General features: G+C 44.1%; 1 protein-coding gene across 10 annotated transcripts in view; it reads right to left on the reverse strand.

The window, feature by feature from the left end:
- Positions 1 to 15,029: 15,029 nt before the first annotated feature.
- Positions 15,030 to 17,073, reverse strand: part of SIPA1L1 (signal induced proliferation associated 1 like 1) — a 502,626-nt gene continuing 500,582 nt past the window's right edge. For 9 of the 10 annotated variants that reach the window (XM_068543380.1, XM_068543408.1, XM_068543417.1 and 6 more), the window contains 2 exons: positions 16,064 to 16,148; positions 15,030 to 15,387 (listed from right to left, as the gene is read on the reverse strand). In XM_068543380.1, coding sequence (XP_068399481.1) covers positions 15,244 to 15,387; positions 16,064 to 16,148 — 229 coding nt within the window. In that variant the 3' untranslated portion in view covers positions 15,030 to 15,243. The remainder of the gene's footprint in view (positions 15,388 to 16,063; positions 16,149 to 17,073) is intronic. The other variant, XM_068543434.1, reaches the window with a different exon arrangement.

Genomic DNA, 17,073 nt, shown 5'->3' on the forward strand with positions numbered 1-17,073 from the left:
ATATATGGAACAACAACAACAAGGCAAAACAGAACTACAACAGCAAAAGAAAAGAAAAGAAAAGAAAAAGGCTGGAAAAGGCCTTGGTAGGGGGGCAGAGTTTAGCTGGGGGGCAGGGCCTAGGCTCAGGACCTCCATGGCCGGAAAAGGCCCTGGGAGTGTGGGGGGGCGGGCCTTAGGCTCAGCACGGATGGAGGGGGCCCCAGAGGGCTGAGGTTTAGGCCCGGGACCCGAGTAGGCTTGCTGGGGATCGAGCAGGCAGGGGAGATGCTAGCCTCCTTCCCCTCTGATCCCCCAATACCCTGAAGGTCTCTCCCCATCCCCACTGATCCCTGCTCTGGGGGTCGGCCCCTCAGATCGTGGGAACCCCTCCCCTCCCCCAGCCGTCCCTTGGGGTGCCAGTCCCATCCTGTCTCCTCTCCTCCTTCCCCCCCCACTACATCTTACCCGGTTGCTTGGGGATTCCTCCCATCCCTTTAGGTGTCCGAGGCCCCCAAACAACACCTGGTAGGTGCCCTAATTTTGAGGAGACTTGAACTCCACATCTTCCTACTCCACCATCTTGACTCCTCCCCCCTGTATCACATTGTTGAACCATACTTTCATCCCTGGAATAAATCCCACTTTATCAGCTGTATGATCCTTTTAATGTGTTGTTGAATTTGGTTTTCAAATATTTTGTTGGATTTTTTGCATATATGTTCATCTGGGATATTGGCCTGTAGTATTCTTTTCTTATGGTGTCCTTTTCTTTCTGTCTTAATACCTTTTGGTATTAAGGTAATGCTAGCCTCAAAGAATAATTTGGAAGAGTTCCCTCCTCTTCTGTTTTTTGGGATATTGAGAAGGAAGCTGTCTGGTCCTGGACTTTTGTATGTTGGGAGGTTGGTGGTTGCTGATTCAGTCTCCTCCCTAGTAATTCATCTGTTCAGTTTTCTATTTCTTCTTGATTCACTCTTGGTAGGTTGTATATTTTTATGAATTTATCCATTTCTTCTAGGTGTCCAATTTTTTGGGTGTATAACTGTTCACAGTAGTCTTTTATGAGCTTTTTTTATTTCTGTGGTATCAGTTATAATATTTCCTCTTTCATTTCTGATTTTGAGTCCTCTCTTTTTCTTGGTGTGTCTAGCTGAAAGTTTGTCAATTATGTTTATCTTTTCAGAGAAGCAGCTCTTACTTTTGTTGATTTTTTTCTATTGTCTTTTTAGTCTCTATTTCATTTATTTCTTCTCTGATTTTATTTCCTTCCTTCTACTAACTTTGCTCTTTATTTGTTCTTCTTTTTCTAGTTTCTGGCAGTGTAAAGTGAGGTTGTTTATTTGAGATCTTTCTTGTTTCTTGATGTAGTCCTTATTGCTATGAACTTCCCTCTTAGAATTGCTTTTGTTGCATCTTACAAATTTTGGTATGTTGTGTTTCCATTTTCACTTGTCTCAAGGTATTTTTTAATTTCTCCTTTGATTTCTTCTTAGACCCTTTGGTTGTTCATTAGCATGTTGTTTACTCTCCACCTATTTGAATTTTCTGGTTTTCTTCTTATAATTGATTTCCAGTTTCATACCATTGTAGTTGGAAAAGATGCATGATATGATTTCAGTATTCTTAAATTTATTAAGACTTGTTTTGTGGCCCAACATATGATCTATCCTGGAGAATGTTCCATGTTCACTTGAGCGAATGTGCATTCTTTTGCTTTTGAATGAATTCTTATGTATCTGTTAAGTCCATCTGGTCTAATGTATCATTTAAGGTTGATGTTTTCTTATTAATTTTCTGTCTAGATGATCTATCCAATGATGTAAGTGGGGTTTTAAAATTTCTACTATTATTGTATTGCTATCTATTTCTCTTTTTAAGTTTGTTAATATTTGCTTTATATATTTAGGTGTTGTTGTGTTGGGTGCATAAATATTAACAAATGATATATCCTATTGTTGTATTGACCCCTTTAGAATTATGTCATGATCTTTTTTGTCTGTTATTACACTTTGTCTTAAAATCTAATTTGTCTGATTTAAGTATTGCTACCCCACCCAACTTTCTTTTGGTTTCCATTTGCATGGAGTATCTTTTTCCATTCCTTCGCATTTAGTCTGTTTCCTTACATCTGAAGTGAGACTCTTGGAGGAAGCATAGAGATTGGTCTTGTCTTTTTATCCATTCAGCTACTCAATGTCTTTTGCTTGGAGAATTTAGTCCATTTACATTTAAAGTAATCATTGATGTATATGTACTTATTATCTTTTTGTTAATTGTTTTCTAGCTGTTTTGTAGTTCCTCTTTTCCTTCCTTTTTCTCTTGCTCTCTTCCTTTGTAATTTGATGATTTTCTGTAGTGGTATGCTTAGATTCATTTCTTTATATCATTTGTGTATATACTCTAGGTTTTTTGCTTTGTGGTTAAAAAAAAAAAGCCATGAGGCTTTTTAGATTCCACATATAAGTGATAACATACAGTATTTGTCTTTTTCTGTCTGACTTATTTCACTAAGCATGATACCCTCCAGGTCTACTCATGTTGGTACAAATGGCAGAATTTTATTCTTTTTTTATGGCTGTTTGAGTTCATCTTGTTTGGGACTCTCTGTGCTTTCTGTACCTTGATATCTGTTTCCTTCTTCAGGTTTAGGAAGTTTTTAGCTGTAATTTCATCAAATACATTTTTGACCCATTTTTCTCTCTCTTCTCCTTCTGGGACCCCTATACTGTGAATGGCGGTATGCTTGATGTTGTCTCAGAGATCCTTTAAACTGTTCTCATTTTTAAAATTTATTTTTCTTTCTGTTGTTCCAATTGGGTAATTTTCATTATTCTGTCTTCCAGATCACTTACGCATTCTTCTGCATCACCTAGTCTGCTGTTAATTCCTTCTAGTGTATTTTTCATTTCAGTTATTGTATTCTTCAGTTCTGACTGGTTCTTTTTTATATATTCTAGTTCCTTGGAAAAATTCTTACTGTGTTCATCTATTCTTTTCCCTAATTCAGTTAGTATTCTTATTACTAATGCCTTGAATTCTTTATCTGGTAAATTATTTATTTCTGTTTTGTTAGTTGTTTTGTCAGGGGTTTTCTCTTGTTCTTTCAATTGAAACAAATTCCTCTGTCTTCTCATTTTGCTTAACTTTCTCTGTCTCTATGAAATTGGGTGAAACATTTACCCATCCCAGTCTTGAAGGGGTATCCTTGTGTGGGAGCATCCTTGTACAATCTGTATGTGGCCAGTGGCTTTGGTGAGCTGGATCTGGCATGAGCATGAGTCACATCTTCCTCAGGGTGTTCTGGCAGCTATCACCTTGGTAGGAGATGGGGCTGGAGATGGAAGGGCTATGGCCAGAGCCAGGTGTGAGCTGTGTCTTCTCCTCTGCTCAGTGGCCAACATCACCCTCTTGGTGGTGGGGTCAGGTCCCAAGTCACTGGAGCAGAAGCACTGAAGGCCAGGTTCAAGTTGGCTTTATTCCCTCTAAGTGTGTGCTTTCCTCCATCCTAGCACTGGCACCCTCACCTCAGAGGGAAGCACCGATGGAGCAAGAGGAGTCAGAGTGGGTGCTTGACATGGGTGTGGGTGCAGGCTCTGGCAGTCCCAGCACCAATAAGAGTTCTGGACTACTCCCAATCCTCTGCCTCTGTGAGCACCGGCAATGGCCATCCTCACCCTGTACAGATGCTGTGCCAGGTCTGAGCTGGTTTCTTCTCTCACAAATGGGCACTCCTCTCAGCTGCAGTAGGCCTTGCCCCAGTGTGGAGCTGCAGCACAGAGCAAGAGGGGATTGGAGTGGGTGATCAGCTCAAGCTGGGCGGTGTGCTGGGGTAGTCACAGGAAACCCACAGGAAACTGGCAGAGTCCTGGGCAGTTTCAATCTTCTTCCTCTGCCTTCTTTTGGCAGTAAGCAAGTATGTGCATGCTTTTCACAAGTGGAGTCTCGGTTTCTTACAGCCCTTCTATCAGTCCCTCTGCTTTTCAAACCAGCGTGGGGACTTGTCCTCCCCAGTGACAGACCGCAGGGTTGGGGTGCCCAATATGTGGATCAAACGGCTCACTCCCCAGGGAGGATCTAAAGGTCATGCTTCCCCTTCTAGGAGTGCAGGACCCGGCATGATTGCTTCTCTTCCGTTCCTGTTTCCTTGTGGATCTTTCTTACAGCCTTGGTTGTATGTGTCTCTCTGCCAGTCTCCAGTTTGTTTTCAGTGAGAATTACTCCACATGTAGATGTATTTTTGATGTGTTCATGGCGGGAGCGGGGGGTGTGAGCTCTGCCATCTTGATCTCCCTCCCTCTTTTTTCTTAACTTTTGACACTTTGTAATGTGTCTTGGTGTGGGTTTCTTTGGGTTCATCTTATTTGAGACTCTCTGAGCTTTCTGGATCTGGATGTGTGTTTCCTTCTGCAGGTTGGGGAAATTCTCTGCCATTATTTCTTCAAATAAGTTTTCTGCCTCTCTCCCTCTTCTCCTTCTGGGGCTCTTATAATGCAAATGTTGGTCCATTTGATGTTGACCCGTAAGTCAGTCCCTTAAGCTATTTGTGTTTTTTGCTGCTCTGATTGGGTGAGTTCTACTGCTCTGTCTTCGAGTTCAGTGATACTTTCCTCTGCATCTTCAGGTGTGTTGAACCCCTCTACTGTACCTCTCAGTTCAGTTACTGTATTCTTCGGCTCTGTGACTTCTGCTTGGTATTTTTTATATGTTCCATCTCATCGTTGAAATTCTCACTTTGTTCATGCATTCTTCTCTCAAGATTAATGAGCATCTTTATCACCATGTATTTGAAGTCTTTATCAGGCAGATCACCTACCTCCATTTCATTAAGGTCTTTTTCTGAGGTTTTATCTTCATTTTCATTTTGAACATTTCCCTTTGTTTCTTCATCTTCCTTGACTGTGCTGGGTTTCTATGCATTAGATAAAGCAGCCACCTCTTCCAGTCTTTAAGGGGTGGCCTCGTGTAGGAGATGAAACTTATCATTCTACCCTGCCCTAGTTTTCAGGACAAATCTTTGTGATCGTTCAAGCTGCTTATTTTATTTTTAATAGCCTCTAGTAGTTGAAGATGTGAAAAGACCTGTCAGTATACTAAAGGGGAGGATTTTAGTCAGCACCTAGACTCTGGCTAATCGGAAGCCAGACCTTTAGGCAGTAGCTTTTAAATTATGCAGATATACCTCTCTCAGGGGAAGACTGGGAGATGAGCATTTCTCCCTGTGCTGAGACTTGAGAGCTAGTTAAGATCTGTTTTTTTCTTTGCTACCAACCCATTGAACTCGTGAACACAAGTCCCACTGGCCATTAGAGCCAGGTGATCAAGGGGTATCCCCTGGGTGGCAGCCATAACAACAGGGTACCAGACATAAAAACCGGGGCGCCAGATACAGGCCCCATTCCAGGAGATAATGGTGTTCTGGAGAACAGCAGAGGGAGAGTGTGAAGATAGTGCCTGTCTTCCCAGGTCTCTGGAGAGGATTACAGTTGGCCGTTAAATGTGTGTTTAATTAGAAGCCACCCCTCAGGCTACAACTAGGAAGACAAGCCAGTAGGTTTCTTTCACAGACAGACTGGGCACTCCCATCTGTTGCCTCTCTGCCGCGTCCTGCAAATGACAGCCAGTTAAGAACTCTTTCTCCATTTGTTACAGTCTTGTGGTACCCGTGAACATAAACTCCACTGGCCACCCAAGCCAGGAGATCTAGACGTGTTCCCTAGGCAGCAGCCACAACAATTGGGGTACCAGACAAGGGTGTAAACTCCTTTCTGGGAGATACGAACAAGCTGGAGCAAGGCAGAGGGAGAACACGAACACAGCAACTGCTGGCCCCGTCTTTGGAGAGTACTTCAGTAGAGCCCTAGATGTGTGTTCAATTAGATGCCTGCTCCTCTGGCCATTGCCTTAAGATAAGTTAATAAGCCTCTTTCACAGAAAGGCTGGGGCCTTTTCATTTGGCAGCCTCTGTATCAAGCTCTGGATTGGTGAGTCTGCACGTGAGCCCTTTAGGGACTGCTTCTCAGTTCACTATAGCCCTGTGGGTCTCATGGACACAAGCCTCACTGGCTTTCAAAGGTAGATGTTTGGGGGGATTCATCTCTCAGGTGCAGGTCTTAAAAGTTGGGGTGCGAAAGTGGGGTCCAAACCCTTTGCTCTTCAGGGAGAACCTCAGGTTTGTGAGTTTCCCCCTGATCCTGTGCCGGCGGTTGGGTTTATAGTGAGACTGTGCCTCAGCCTCTCCTTCCCACTTTGATGTGGGATTTTCTCATTTGCCTGATGTGTAGGAGTCACTCGTCTAGTTTTGGGGTTTGGGATTTGGGGTGTTCATGGGAAGAAGTGAGTTCAGGATGCTTCTACATCGCCGTCTGGAACTGGAGCCTTGTATTCTGGTCTTAAGGATTTAGCGGTCTGTGAAGGGAGAACGGCTCTGAACCCATGGGAGCCAGAGGAGAAGAGGCTGGCTCTGGGAGATAAAGATGGTGCATATTCTTTGACAAGCCTCTCCTTGAAAGGTAGGGTGTGTCTATTTCCCCTCCCCATGACTCGGGGCCTGACAAAACACGAGAAGTGACACTAAGCCATTTCTGGGCCTACCTTGTAAGAAGACTGGCCATGTCCACCTTGGTCTCTTGGAGCCCTGAGTACCATGTTAGCAGCCCAGCCACTGTGCTAGGAAGGATGCAGGTAGAAGCTCTGAGACTGTAGAGAGAGGGGAATGGGCCCTTCTGAGCTCAGCCTTCCACTGTTCCTGCTGAGGGGCAGCAACATGAGTGAAGTCATCTTGGACTTTCCAAACCAGTCCAGCTGAATGCCACTGAGTCACCCCAGTTAATGCCACATGGAATCGAAGAATCACACAGCTGAGTCCTGCCCAAATTCCTGACATGTGAGATTGTGCATAATGCAATGGTGGTGGTTTAAACAAGCAAGTAGGAAGTAGTTTAAGTGGCCATAGATAACCAGAACACTGGCTGAAGGAAGAGGTCCTGGCCAGGGACACTGGCTCCAGCTGTCCTGCTGTAGCCTTGGCAGGCAGTCGGGAGGCATTTGGACTTTTGCCTGGGTTTACACTTGGGAGCTGGGCTTGTTTTGCTCCTCTCAGTCTGTTGCTTTAGCAGGCAGACTGCAAGCACCTTGGGCATGGTTTTCCAACAGATGGGTTTCGAAGTATAAGCTGGAAGTCTCTTCTTTGTCTTTCTATTTGCTAAAAACAGGGACCAGCTTTGAAATCTATGACTTCTATCTGCTCACTAGTAAGGATACAGAGCTGGTAGCAGGTTATTACAGCAACATCAGTAATGAGATCTGATTAGATCAGGGTGTAAAATTAACATTGTTGCAGTTTATCCTAAGGAGGGAAGAGTGTTAGATACAATATTTAGAAGTTGGTTTTAAAATAACGATTTTAATTGGCTTCCACTTAAGCAACTACTTCTTGTTTTAAAAAAAGGAAAACCTGGGAGTAGGGTGAGGTGAGGCTGAGAATTCTCAGCCACTGTATAAATGGCTGCTCAGAGGGTAACTCTACCCTTCTGTCATCAAGAACCCTGGCTGGCCAGCAGGGCCCAGGCTGCCATTCTCCACCTACTGGGGGAGCAGCAAGGCATCCAGGTATCTCAAGCCAGATGACCACTTGGCCTACAACACCTTGCCTTAACACACCATTCCCTTATTCAGAAGAGCTGGCCAACAGTTTTTGAAAGCTTAGGGCAGAGTTTCTCAGAGAGTGGTTCAGGAGCCATCCACGCCATAACTACTTGGGATGCTTATTAAAATGAAGCTTCCACAGCTCCACCCAGACCTAATAAGACTAAACCTTCGAGCTTGGAGCCCAGGAATTGGTAATTAGATAAGCTCTCCAGGTGGCACTGATGCATTCTTAAGTCTAGGAACCATTGGCTTGGGCTTCTCAAAGCCTCTTTACTTCCAGAGTTGGCCTGCGATTGGACAGAGATGTTTTCTTGAATTGATATTTGTAGGGAGAACATCTATATTGTATCAGAGAAAATGTCGAAGCACTTTAAAGCTTCCTCTCTGCTAAAGGGTCCCCAGAAGAGATGGTTTCCTCTCAGTCCTAGAGCCTTTAGGGACACTTTGTTGTCTTCCCTGGCTCTCAGCCCTACCCCATTTATGGCCCAATATCTGGGATGCTCACTGTCTAGGTGCCTTTGGTAAGGATCCATGCAACCAGGCCGTGAAGGGGGCCCATAAGTTGGAACCAATACAATTGAGAAAGTACAGATTAAGTATTGGCTCTGAAATCAGAGGCCTGGGTTTGAATCCCAGCTCTACCATTCACCAGCTGTTTTACTGCAGACAAATTATTTGACCTTTCCAGGCCTCAGTTTCTTGTTTTTGTAAAGTGGGGACAAAAAAAGCACCCTCCTCACAGGGCTGTTATAAGTATTCAAAGAGCAAATGCATATAAAGCAATTGTGTCTTTAATACATATTATGTGTGATTAGATTATGCAGGGAAAGGGACTGGAAACCATGACACATGAGGACAAGTTGAGAGAATAGAGAATTCTTATCCTGGGGAAGAAATAATATTGGGAAGACTTGATATTTCCCAACATATTGATGGTTATTACCTGGGAAGGGAAATTTATATTTGTTTGTGTAATTTAAAATGGTAGGACTGGGAGTAGTTACAAAAATGAAAGGAAAATGGATTTTCTCTGAATAAAAGGAGGCACTTTTTAAAAAGAGGAGTAAATATAAAGATAAAATGTGCTGTCTCAGGAAGTAGTGAGCTCCCCATCACTGGATGTATTCAAAACCCAGGTGCTTGAACTTGCGGCTGGGTGATGAAGAGAGACTGACTCCTGGGAAGGGAGGTAGAACCGTAATGTTGAAGGTTCCTTTCCATCTTGAGTCTGTAACTCATGACTCCAAGTTTATTTAAACAGGGCGGAGTCCACTAGAAAAGGTGATGAGTGGCATCTTTGCAAAGTGGTTCCTGGCCTAACTTAATTCTTGGCTTCAAGTCCAGGAAACCACCCAATCAGACATAATATGTTTCCTGTAACTTGTATCCATTGGTCCCAGTTTTGTCTCTAGAACCACAGAGATCAAGGCTGCTTTCTCCTTCACACCATGGTGTGTCAAATACTTAAAGATAGTGATCAGTAGTTCCATATCCCTGAACCCCTCCTACCCTCCACTGAGTCTTTTCTCTTTGCGGGTAGAATTGTTTGTTCCCAGTGCCTGTAAATGAAATTCAAGTTCTTACTCCAGCTGGAATCTTTAATATTAAGCTAGACTGCATTGACAGCACATGTTTCAATAGGCATAGCCTCATTTATTTGATATGTGCCTACACTGGGCTGAATGTATCTTTGTACCAACTACTGCAAAAGTTTGCTAAACATATTCTTTTCCTTAAGATTGTAGAGCAACGTTTAAGCTGCTTAAGAGAAGTAACTGTTCAAATACCCCTAAGCTCTTTAGAAAAATTACTGGGTCCACTTACAAATCCATTCCCAGATCTTCACTAAGACGAGACAGAAGGACCGCCTCCCGGCAATTTTATTAGTTACTTCTAGCTTGCTATTTGAACTTGAATAAAACTCCTTTCTTAAAAGTATTTTCTCAGAGCTTTCACTCCCAGGAACACAGAGCAGGTGGGGTCGGGGTGGGGTGGGAATGTCTGTGCATTATGGGGCGGGGTGGGGGGGGGGGTTGGCGGAAGTGCCGCCCTGGGTTTGGCCTGGGGATCTGGACACCCACTCAAATGTCTACCTACCAGTCTAGTTAAATGTGTGCAGCGAGTTGGGGGTAGTTAGGGCAATAGCGAGTGGAAGTGTCACTGCTGAGTGGGAGAACCCACACCCTCCCAGCCATTTATACTTCTGCCAAGGGAGCTGGATTTGATTGGTGGATAGCCATTTTGTGATTCTTTTCTTACATGCTGAATTACAGAAATGTGTAGGAGAGGTACGGCTGGGTGGGCTCATTAGAGATTCAGGGAGTGTTCTAATATCTAAAAAAATGTGTACAGAGATGGGTCCCTTTAAGAGAACAGAGCATTCTGGTTAAGGACAGGGAGTGATGGGTGCATCCCTAGAACATGTGATGAGATCCCTTAAGGAAAGTATTTAAAAATACAGAGTAAAATGCCCAAAGCTTAGGGGATTTTGCCTGGGAGATCATTCAGGTTGAAAATGGGTCATGAGGGATACAACTTGAAGGATGACATGAGCTGCATATATTTGAAGGTGGGGCTGTCCTGGCAGAGGAGTTCTTTAAGGGGCATAGTGACGTGTGCTCATTTAGAAGAAGTAATGGGAGGACATTTGAGACAGGCATGTTCACAGGACCAAAGGCAATCGTGGTGAAGGTGTATAATGAGAGGTGTAATGCGACAGGGAAGGCGAAAGCTCTCTTTGGTCTCAGGTACGATGACTCGGATGCGCTAAGGCATGAGAGGGGGAGATGTTTGGATATTTAAGGATGGAGGACCGGAGGGGCTCAGCTGACAAGGAAACAGAGGAGCACGACACTGGCCGACTCTTCTGGGGAGAGGGGGGAGACCCGAGGAAAGGAGAGCAGTAAGGGGACAAAGCAGCAGCAAATAAAACCATGGTTATAATGATCTCCAAAAAGACAGCCAGTGTCTTCAAGCCTGAGCTGCGGCTTATCTAAAGGATATAGAGGATCAGCAATGCTTTCCTTCTCTCTGGACAGTGGCACAGAAAATGAGCTGTGATGCAGCATGAGGATAGATTTCTTAAGTTTGGAGCAGGTATGAGGGCAGTTGGGAAATTTGCTTGTCTAGTAACTTTGAGGGTTGATAGGTTCTTGGAGAGTAGGGTAAACAGGACGGGCTGAATTTGGAAATTAGTGACTGGAATTCAATGCTCCCAGCCTGGGACCTAGTCTCCCGGTCTTTGTACTCCTGTGAAGCTGCACACTGTGGGCCTGGCTGAGGGCTCTTCACTGGCTCCCAAACTGTTAGCTCCTCAAGGTCACCAAGGTCATTCCTTGCTGACCTGGTAACTAGTCTCATACCATTAATGGTAGTTAAGGACACTCCAGTCACATCTAGGTAACACAAGAATTTAAAATAGTCAAGTGGCAGAAACTGTCATGCAAAGGGGTCTCTAAATTACCTTTTTAGTAAAAAAGAAAAAATAAGTTATTTTGCCTAAGCTCTCTTTAGCTATAATTTAAGCCTGTTTCCTTCGGCAAGGTGCTCTGTGGTTAGCCAACCTGTCAAAATAATACTCAGGTTTCTGGACATGGTTAAGAGCCTCGCATCGTAGCATCTATTTCTTTCAATTACTAATGGGCATGGCTATCCTCTTGTTAACTCTATTCTTCAAAAGTCCTGCTTCTAAATCATCACCTGGGAAGTTGGAGAAAATACAAAGTTCCCACCCCAGACCTGCCCAATTACAGATCCTGGGGATGCAACCCAGTGACCCAGGTTTTTAACCAACCCTCTATGTGACTGTGATGCAAGCTCAAGTTTGAGTCACTGTTCTAAAATACACGGCAAAGGGTGAAAAGCCCCGGGCCGATATTAGGCAGAGTGGACGAGCTCATTCTGGCTCTTCCATCCCCCTCTCCTATTAATATGTCAGGACTCTCTCCTAGAAAAACAACATAAAAGCCCTAACATATTGGAGGTGGAAGACAAGGAAAGACATATAATTATTGAGTGCCTTGAATTTGCCAGTCACTGGCTTTACACATATGATCCCACTTAATCCTTAAAACAATATGAGGCTGTTGCTATTTTACCAGATAGGAAACCAAACTCAAATATATTAGGTAATTTACCTAAAGACACAGCCGCTACACAATTGGATGGGATTTGAGTCCAAGTCAAATGCCTTTTTTATTAGAGTATGTTGATTCCTTATGGACAGGTCAGTAGTGGCATAATTCATACAGGGAAAAGGTATCCAATATTACTGTGCTCTCATTCTTTTAAAATAACACACTTCATCTTTAACAATGCCCAAGTCTTTACCGTTTAAGTGCATTTCTGACCAAGGTGTGCCACCTTGCACTTTAATCTCGATTTTGTTCCTTCTGGGGAAATAGCACCAGGCGGTTACATATATCTACTGTGAGGTTGTAATCTGTTCAGGCCATTGCTCTGCATTTAACTAGAGGCAAATGGCTTAAGCTTGCTGGGCCTATTTCCTTTGCCCTTGTACTACCGTTTTTATCCCCATCTACAGAGTTAGTAATCCAACACAACCCAATCTGTTTATCACCTGCAGCAGACTTGTAGTGCAACCAATTGGCCCCTCCAGTCAGCTCATGGATGAAGGTCCTCCATCAATGTAGGTCAATGGCACCTTCTCCCAGGAACTCACAACCCACGTCCAAGCCCTTCGGAAACCCTCTAAACCAGGTAAAAATCATGGTCTAAACAGACTTTTTAGCTTGCTAATCAGAGTATCTTGTGGCATCCAGTCTTAGCCTGTCTTGTAATTCTAGAATTTGTAGAATTGCTGAACCAAATAAAAGGAAGAAACTCTACTGTCAGCTCTCAATTAGCTGCGCCACTGGAGAGGAACAGTGACGTGGTAGATTTAAAAAATTTGGTTCCATTTGGCTTTGGAATGCATTGTGATGTTTTTCAGTAGATTAACTTTCCTAATTACATCTTGCACAGCCTAGTATTAACAGGCATTTGTATTCCCCGAGCATACGACATCTAACATTGAGAGTTGGGCAGATGCCGTAGAGGAGTCCAAAATGTGCTGGTCTCAGGGCATGAGCGTTGTTACGGACAATCCACACACGGGTAATGAAGAGGGAACTAATTATAAAGTGCTCTGCAAATATTAAAGTGTAAGCAGAGAGGGCAAATTAGGAATTCTCTATGGACATGTGAACAGACAGTATAAAAGCTTATTAAAATTCTAAAAGGGACAAAGTTTCAAGGATCATCTTGGGTGTTAATGGAGTCTGATGGAAAAATAAGGATACAAGGAGGGTCAATGAGTTACTGGGTGGTCTTTCAAAGAAGAAAGAGAATGGACTTGAGGACACGGGGAGGGGGAAGGGTAAACTGGGATGAAGTGAGAGAGTGGCATGGACATAGATACACTACCAAATGTAACATAGATAGCTAGTGGGAAGCAGCTGCATAGCACAGGGAGATCAGCTCGGTGCTTTGTGACCACCTGGAGGGGTGGGATGGGAAGGGCGGGGGGCGCGGGGCACGGGAGGGAGGAGATATGGGGGTGTATGTGTGTGTATAGCTGATTCGCTTTGTTGTGTAGTGGAGGCTAACAGACCATTGTGGAGCGGCTGTGCTCCAGTAAAGATGTTAAGAAAAGAAAAGAGAAGAAAAGAAAAGAAAAGAAAAGGAAAAAAAATAAATAAATAAGAAAACCTCAAGCAATAATACCAAAGTGTTTTAAAAGAGTGTTTAAAATGAATTTTATTATTTGAATTTTACAAGTAGTCTTTAAAGGCTTCAAACAAGAACTCTGTTGCAAAACTCTAATAAATAGCTTGCCCCAAGTCCCCAGACAAAATGTAAAACAAAATAAAAACTAAACTTAGAAGGCTAAGCAAGACTTCAGAATGCTTGGATGTTAGCAGTATTTCTCATTTACAAAGAGATATCAGGCAATGTACAATCTCCTTCATACAAGTCAAAGAGAGAAAGAGACAGACAATTGAGATCTTTACAGAGCACTCCGAAATCTTCCTATTTCCATGACAGAAATGTCACCAGAAAAAAAAAAAAATCCCATGGAGAAATCACAATCATGAACGAAACTGTAGCATAAAAGTCTAGTGATGGGGGTGCGGGGGAGAAGAGAGGAAAATCCATCCCGTTTCTTTCAGGGATGGAGAGAGGAATGGGCTGAGATTACTTGGGGCAGGGAACTTCCGAGCAGGTGCCACTGGATAGCTGAACGTTCCCTTAGACCAGAGTTACCACTGAAGGGGCACAGGTGGCAATTTAGTGACAATTGTGAAGGCAAGAAACAAGGCCACCAGGAGCTCCCCTGGGGCCTCTCAACACTAGTGACCCAGTTTCTCTGTTCTGTGCAGGACTGAGAGCCTTGGAACAACGGCCAGGGGCCCAAAGCAGCTGCATCACTAGACAGGAAAAATAGCACATCAATCATTTCTGCAGCAGAATCCTTTGGAAGGCCACACAAGGATGCAGAAAATGCTGGGCTGAAATTGTACACTGGGACATGCAGGTCTCAAAAGGCCATTCCATTATCACAGTCATTGCTCCTAACAAGTAAGTATTAAAGTTCACAATTTAACATTCACTTTTCCTAGTTACAAATACTGGTGAAGTCTTGCTTTGGAGAGAAGGATTTACTAATTTATTAGTAAGTGCATTTTGAGCAAGCTAAAAATACAATTTTGCCACATTGTTATCTTTAAAAATCTCAAACAAAAACTCTACTTTTGACCAAAATGCATACAAATCATATGATTTTTAGTTTGGAGGAATTCTGAAACCAATTACTGTTTGGAGCCAGGAGGCTATAGAAAGGCTGATCCCACTTTAGAGGGACTGACTGACTTAAGCCAAACAAAAAGGGCTCCAGCTCAGAGGAGCACACAGCACCTGGGATCATTTTCCCAGGGAAAGGAAGGAGGAAGTAGTGATGGCATAATGCAGGCTGGAAAAGGGGTGTGGCCCACAGCCTCTGTCTCTGCCTCTCTCTGGTTCACTGATTTGTTATTGTCAAGTAACCCCGATCCTGCTGAGCTCTGGAAGATAGGGACAGACACCACTAGCTCATGCACAAGCCATTCGAGGGAGGCAGGCGTTTTCTCAAAGCACCTCCCTCCCCAGGCATTTCAGGAACGAAGGTAAGGAAATCCCCCTCCCCAAATAAACAGTTTTTAAAAACTTTATTGTCTTCCTAGGAATAATGACATTTGTCAGGATACTGAGGGAAAGCTTGGGTTACCTGAAATAGATAAGAAAGAGCTGATGGAAATAGAGGCAGATGGGCCAGTGGGGGGAACCCTGGTCCTAGGCCCAGTTTCTTTTTAAATACATAACAACAGATAAAGATATTGTGCAAAAAAATAAAGACATTCACATTTTAGCAGTTAAACTTTTATTTTACTTTTTAAAATTTTTATTTACCTTTTTCTTTTTCTTTTCTACAAAAGGCAGATAATGATTGTTGATCTGCAATTGTTGTGTTGTGCACTCCCCTCAAGGGGGCAGAGTTGGGAGCTGGGGCGGGAGCTCGGAGGATGCCTTCACCGGCGGCACCAAGGGGCGCGCGCCCCCGCGGCCCCCTCTCCCGGCCTAGCTCATGTCGATGGTGTTGAAGACCCACTCCGTGAACTTCTTCAGCTTGTCGGAGGCATTCTGGGACTCCTCCTGCAGCCTCAGGTTGTCCTCTCGCAAGTGCTGAACCTCCGCCTGAAGGTGAGCTTTGTCTTCTTTTTCCTGGGAGGGCGAGCGGAGCAGGCAAGAACTAAGAGGGTGGCCTCACCCTGCCCAGCCGCTAGGAGTGGCTGTGGGTCTGTGTGCGCCCTTCACCCACTTCCCTCCTTCATTCCACTGAACAGCTGTCTACGTGGCCTGGTGCTGGGCCTTAAGATGCTCTCACCCAGGGAATGGGACTTCCAGAGGCATCCGCTACAGGTTGATTTTGGAATGTAAATACGTGACTGTGTAGTTTAATGTCTTTGTTAAGTTGTAAGGAATAAGGGCTGTCTTACATTTTAGACGATTGCTCTGGGGGCTCCTGTCTTAATATAAAGCCACTCAAGAAACAAACAAACAGCATCTAATTCTTTTGGTGCAAGAGCCTGAATAGCAATGAGGACACGTGGGTCTGGGCTATGGACCAGGAGTGGGGAGGCCGGGAGAGGGCTGGCTGAGGTCTAAAGGCGTTCACAAAAAAGGGAACGCTTTTTCTGTGCATGTGACAATGAAAGCTTTCTTGCACTATGTGTGTCAGTGGGAACCAAGCTCTAAGCAGCTCCCTAAACATGTGTTCGGAGAAAGTAGGGAAAACGCCCACATCTTATTCCACTAACAAACACTGCTGACAAAGGGCTCTCACAGTTCAAGGGCAGCTTGCGTGGACTGGGTAACCTGCTTTGAGAATATGGTTTACCTTCTTCAGATCTTCTCGAAGCATCTTCAGCATACCTTCCAGCTGGTCCACTTTAGAAGCCAGAGTGGGAGAGGAATTTTTACTGCTGGGAACAAGAAAGAAAAGACCTTGCTGGCAGGAGCCTCCATGGCTAGCTCTGTTTGGCATTTTTTTTTTTTTTTTTTTAAGGCGGCGCCTGAATTTACAAAATGGTTTTCAATATCAAATTACTCAGTACGGTGACACAACCGTGCATTTTCATTTTAAAAAAGAAAATGGCAGTCTTAACAAAAGGTAATACAACAAGTGTGAACTACAGCCAATCAATGGCTTCCTTTGTTAAAGATGCTGCCATCTTTGTGACAAAAGAACATAGGACAGTAAGTGAAAATGGTCTCTTTGGCAGCACAAGAAGAACCTTCTGGCAGACATGACTGTCAAACAGTGAAATGAGTATCTCTTTAGAGGCTTTAAGAAGAGGAGAGTTACTCCTCTCTGTGTGCGTGTTGGCTGGGGTGGGGGGCTGGGGCAGGCTCTACCTTGGGGCAACCCACTCACCCAGTGGCGACTGAGTCATCAGGCCCACGTCTTAACTTACACTAGTTTAAATATCTTCAAATATTAAAAAAATAAGGCTCCATCTTTCAGAAGCTTGTCAGTCCAACCTTAATGTCTTAAGCTCTTTGCTATTATGATCAGCAAACTCTAAGGCCCACAGTTTTCTTATTTTCTCCCATTTCATTTAAGTGCTAAAAATGCCATGCCAGTGGAGCACCAAAAGGAGGGGGAGTCAGAGGATGAGAAGGCCGTGTAACCAGCTGGACAGATGACACAGCTCGGCAGGGGCTGAAGACCTGTCAACTCTCCTTCCCTGACTCTCCTCTACTTGAATTCAAGCTCCAAAAAGTTTCCAGGCGAGTTCTAGCCAGAAGCACAACCTCAGCCTCACACAACCAAGAATCTGAAGGCTTCCACGGAGCCAACTGGCAGCTGCCTCTTTCCAGAGGTCAAGGGGAAGAGGTGGCGACTCT

This window comes from Eschrichtius robustus, chromosome 1 (assembly GCF_028021215.1).
Source record: "Eschrichtius robustus isolate mEscRob2 chromosome 1, mEscRob2.pri, whole genome shotgun sequence".
Taxonomy (NCBI): domain Eukaryota; kingdom Metazoa; phylum Chordata; class Mammalia; order Artiodactyla; family Eschrichtiidae; genus Eschrichtius; species Eschrichtius robustus.